This window comes from Myotis davidii, unplaced genomic scaffold (genome assembly GCF_000327345.1).
Source record: "Myotis davidii unplaced genomic scaffold, ASM32734v1 scaffold78, whole genome shotgun sequence".
Taxonomy (NCBI): Eukaryota; Metazoa; Chordata; class Mammalia; order Chiroptera; family Vespertilionidae; genus Myotis; species Myotis davidii.
Window position 1 is genome coordinate 5,174,099 of NW_006290305.1, and position 2,416 is coordinate 5,176,514.

Consider the following 2,416-nt stretch of genomic DNA (forward strand, 5'->3'; position numbering starts at 1 on the left):
AGTTTCCAAATTCACGTACAGCATCACATGGGATCCCGTCAATAAGCCAATACCATCCCTCGTTTAACCAACGCAGACCCAAGAGAGTGAAGTGCCTTCTTTGCCCAAGGAGCACTTACATTGACAAGCGAGTCACTCTACTGTTTCTCTTCAGAGCATAAAAATCGACAAGTTGTCTGAGGTCACAACTTGAATTAGTAGCAGAGCTGAGACTAGAATTTGGGTTTTCATGGGCTTCCCCCAGGGCAGGAATGAGAGGGGGGCAGTGGGAGGACACAGTCCTTTTCCCACAGAAGCCAATGCGATGCCTTCTGATGGCTGTGTGGGCCCGCACCTGGCCGAACAGGTGGCCTTGTACCAAATCCCCTGCCCAACACCATGCTTCTTAGAAACAGAACAGCTCATCAAACACGGGACACACATCTGGGGGGAGCAGACGCTCTGGGGAGTGACTTGGACTCGTCCTAGGTTCAGTGTCACAGGTCACTGTCATTACCCAGCCTCGTCATTACTGCTGTCATGACTGGGGACCGCGGCTACTTCCTCAACCTTATTGTAAAGCTCAACTCTCTCTTCAGTCTCTTTATGATATTTAATATGTTAACCCCACCGCGGCAGCGCTGTGGCCGTCTCTTCCTCCCTCTCCCCGGGCGGTTCTCCCCACCTTGGGATTAGTCCTACTTTTCCTCCAGATCCTGCCTGTGCCCACAGAGGAGTACAAAGACCTAACCTGAAAGCTCCCTCCTGGAAGCTGTTGGGCTATTCTTGAGTCACAGTGGTTGGCATTTCAACAGCTCCACACACAAAAAAGAGATTTCAGGAAACACTACGAAAATAATTGCACGGAGCCCTTTGTTTCTCAACTCCTCTAATCCTTTCCGCAGCGATGGCCACCATAATTAAGTGCAATATTCTGGTGTCAAACTAAATTCACAGCTTTGATAAATATTAGGCGATTAAGCTATTTATAAGATATGCAATTTGAAAATCTGGCATTTCGCGTGCTATGATTATTTCTTCTCCTGAAGACTAAGTGCTTAGCCACACGGAAGGCTCTGCCAGGAACGGGAATTAATAAGGATGTTCACTTGTGAGTTCCAACTCTTTTCACATCTCAGACGCGTTGAGAGGAAGTCTCCTTGTGGCAAAGCAAAGTGAGGCAGAGGGAGCAAACCCCTTGCAAATGGAGTGGTGACAGGATGTTTTTGAAAACGAGCCTATTCCGTTGTGATCAGTTTCCCCGCAGACCTGAGCCGGGGAGTCCCCCCCCCAACCCCCCTCGCTAACCCGCCCCGGCAGCGCCCCCTGCGGGGCGGAGGCCTACCAGCAGGTCCACCATGTTGGGCTTGTTGTTCCGCAGCGTCTTCACCGCGTGGAACACGTCCACGGTCCGCTGGTGCCGCAGCATCTCGCACACGATGCTGATGGCGCAGAAGGTCCCGCTGCGGCCGCCCCCGTTCCTGCGAGGGCAGAAGGCAGAGAGTTGGACCATGTCTGTCCTTACATCGCGCCCCTAAGCCCGGAGAACCGGTGATGGTGAAGCCTCAGGGCTGGGACCCGCCATCTGGGCCAGCCTTCTAATCAGCGCGGACGCAGCTCCTGCGCCGTGCTGGGGGCCATGAACTGGAGCACGCCGTTCTCCCAACGTCACCCCGGCCCTAGATTACATAATTTAATACAGCACCTCATCAATTTCTATAAGGAGGGCCCACCTCAGAAATTTTTCAGTGAGCACCTCGGTATCTCAGTTAAAACTGGTGACAGGTGTGGGTTCTGCTCAAAGATGGACTTGGCCTTATAAATACCCATTAGTATTTCATTATTTACCTCCAAAACATAAGGGCTCTTTTTAAATAAAGCTTCTTTTTAAATAAAACATTCTACTCAGAGAGAGGTGCCTCTTCTCCCCCGTTTAAAATTGTTATTTAGCTTATTTATTTTTATCATTTGTCAGTTTAGACTTATTCTATTTTATGGGCTAAAATCCAGTAGTATAGATATTTTGTTGCTGAAATTGTCCCAGCTCAGGCCATTAGCCGCTCCATCAGATTGCTTCCGCGTTCATTTGACAGCTTCTGTCCTTTTTTGGGGTATGTCCTTACTTTCTGCAACCACTGACATTCCAGACTCATTCTCTATGGTCCCTATACCAGCTCTAGAATCAACCAATCTAGGGATCTTTAAAAAAATAAACACAGTATCATTATCACAGCTAATATTAATACACATTACTGTTTTAATGTAATCAAGTTTCTAGTCACTGTTTAAATTTCTCAGGTTGCTTCTGATATTTTCTTATAGTTGTCTATTTCAAATCTACAACCAAGCAAAGTCCATGCATTGCATTGGGTTGAAATGTCTTGCAAGTTTATTTTAATCAATAGGCTCCTCCTCCTCCTCCTCCTCCTCCTCCTCC

At 48.1% G+C, this 2,416-nt stretch overlaps 1 protein-coding gene across 3 annotated transcripts in view; it reads right to left on the minus strand.

The window, feature by feature from the left end:
• PTPRM (protein tyrosine phosphatase, receptor type M) overlaps positions 1–2,416 on the minus strand; it is a 466,311-nt gene that overhangs the window by 8,494 nt on the left and 455,401 nt on the right. For all 3 annotated transcript variants that reach the window (XM_006763285.2, XM_015563601.1, XM_006763284.2), the window contains one exon: positions 1,325–1,460. In XM_006763285.2, coding sequence (XP_006763348.1) covers positions 1,325–1,460 — 136 coding nt within the window. The remainder of the gene's footprint in view (positions 1–1,324; positions 1,461–2,416) is intronic.